General features: G+C 42.1%; 1 protein-coding gene across 1 annotated transcript in view; it reads right to left on the bottom strand.

Moving 5' to 3' along the window:
- The window catches only part of THEM4 (thioesterase superfamily member 4), a 51,602-nt gene that overhangs the window by 2,711 nt on the left and 46,411 nt on the right, over positions 1-2,480 (bottom strand). The window contains exon 5 of the mRNA XM_012658510.1: positions 2,064-2,188. Within this exon, the coding sequence (XP_012513964.1) occupies positions 2,064-2,188 (125 nt within the window). The remainder of the gene's footprint in view (positions 1-2,063; positions 2,189-2,480) is intronic.

Here is a 2,480-nt window from a genome sequence, read left to right as displayed (position 1 = left end):
CAGCTGGTTTTTTGTTTCTGTTTTTAGTTGCCTGGCTAATTTTTTTCTATTTTTAGTAGAGACGGGGTCTCGCTTTCGCTCAGGCTGGTCTCGAACTCCTGAGCTCAAGCAATCCACCTGCCTTGGCCTCCCAGACTGCTAGGATTACAGGCGTGAGGCACCGCGCCTCAGCTCTTTTCCTATTTTAAATCAAGTTTCACTTCTGTACCTAATTTTGCATTCCTTTTCTTAAATTGGGCTTCCTAAAATGTATAAGCTTTGGGGGCCCCATAAAATCTAACTCCTCTCCTGGTAATCTATTCACATAGCCACTTTCAAAAGATACCAAAGGGTATACAGTGGAATCTCCCTCCCCACCTACCCAGACCCCTTCCCAGATGTAACCAATATTACTCCTGAGAAGTAACAAATCATGTGTGTGACTTTTTTGGCATAGTCTATGCACGTACAAGTACATACATGTATTTCCCCCTCCTTCCCACTTATTATTTTTTATTTTTAAATAATTTCAAGCCAACAGAAAAATTATGAGGTGAGTATGAAGATATACTTCCCCCAAAACCATTAGAGAGTTACTTGCCAAAATATGTGCAAAATGACAACATATTTATTCATTACAACATTATTTGCAAGAGCAAAAGATTGGAAAACTACACATGTCTAATGTCCCCGGTTTCCACCCAACACCATAGGGTTTATTCTATTTTCTCTCTTTCTATATAACTCCCATCTCTGACAGTGGGAACGTGGCTCCCAGCACTGCTGCCAGCCCTTACAGATGTCACCCTCACCCAGCATGGGTGATCCACACGCCACTCTCCATGGGACACCTTCCTCACTTTGCTTGGGCTCCGACACCCTGCCTGGGCCATTCCCTGTGCAGACATCTCACCCCATTCAGGCTCTGACACTGTGCTGGGCCACTGTAGCCACCCCTCTCTTGAGGCCTCTTCTTATCCTAGGGCCAACAAAGCCCAACTCTACCTAATGGCCTTTGGAATAAATTATTCAGGAAGGAGGGGAGGGTGAAAGGGAGAGAGGAAAAAAAGAGGAAGAGAACAGGAAGAGTCTACGGCCATAACCCCCTGAATGTGCCCGATCTCATCTGATCTCCAAAGCTAAGCAAGGTCGGGCCTGGTTAGTACTTGGAGGGGAGAATGGGAAGAACCTCTCTACTTTTTTTACACTAATGATAACATATTATATTCATTGTCCTGCATCTTGTGTTCTTCATTCAATATACGTTAATGAGACAGCTCCATGTCAAAGACCTTCCTTATTCTTATTTATGGCACCACAGTATTTTTTATGGCATACATACACGAAATAGTTTATAGATGAGCTGTAGTTCTTTCTCCTATGGATGGATATCTATGTTTTGTCAATCTTTTGCTATTATAAATAATGTTTAATGAGTAACACAATTACTGCAACCCATGGCAACCTAATACATTGTAATTTTGCATACCTTAATGTACTTGTGAGATAAAGTCCTGAAGTGGGTCAAAGGGCACACAACTTTGTAATTTTGATAGATATTGGCAGATAGCCCTGTACCAGCAATGTATAAGAATACCTCTAACTTGTTCTTTACATGAAAGGGAAGTAAGAATTTCTGAGGCCAGGCACAGTGGCTCATGCCTGTAATCCTAGCACTTTGGGAGGCTGGGGTAGGAAGATCGTTTGAGGCTGGGAGTTCAAGACCAGCCTGAGCAAGAGTGAGACCCCATCTCTACATAAAATAGGAAAATTAGCTGGGTGTGGTGGCACATGTCTGTAGTCCCAGCTTCTTGGGAGCTTGAGGCAGGAGAATCCCTTGATCCCAGGAGTTTGAGGTTGTAGTGAGCTAGGCTGACATCACGGCACTCTAGGCTGGGTGGGTTATAGAGTGAGACCCTATCTCAAAAAAACAAAAACAAAACCAAACGAAAATAAAAGAATTTCTGTGTGTGTGTGTATTATAAAACCAAAACAAAAAACCAAACCAAACCAAAAAGCAAACACACAAAAATCCCAACCCAACCCAACCCAACCCCTCAAAAGAGATAGTAGCAGCTTCTTACTTGTTGCCTCTGAGTATAGGGTCTTCTCATCAACACTTTGAACATTAGCGGAAACAAAAAATTTCCTTCCTTCAACTTTATCAAGTTGGCTATTTATCACAACAACAGAACAAATAGGGATAGGTCTGCAGAGAAAAAGAAAAAGGAAAAAAATGAGTTTCAGAGTTATGTAACATTGAAAGATGATCAAGGGCATAACAAGGGTAGAAATTTATAATAGCTGATATCAGTGAGCATTGACTGCCCTGGGTTAACACATTCCTCAAGGCCCCAGGCACCAATACCCTCTCATGTCACTAGAAAATACCTAATAACAACAAATTGCTGGTAATGCCTTACTGTTCTAGGCCAGTGCTATTCAACAGAACTTTCTGTGCTGATGCAAATGTTCTGTCTCTGAGCTGTCCAATATGGTAG

The sequence above is a fragment of the Propithecus coquereli genome, unplaced genomic scaffold, assembly GCF_000956105.1.
Source record: "Propithecus coquereli isolate 6110/MARCELLA unplaced genomic scaffold, Pcoq_1.0 Scaffold59, whole genome shotgun sequence".
Lineage (NCBI taxonomy): Eukaryota > Metazoa > Chordata > Mammalia > Primates > Indriidae > Propithecus > Propithecus coquereli.
The sequence above is the reverse complement of the archived record's forward strand: the minus strand, read 5'-3'. Positions and strand labels throughout refer to the sequence as shown.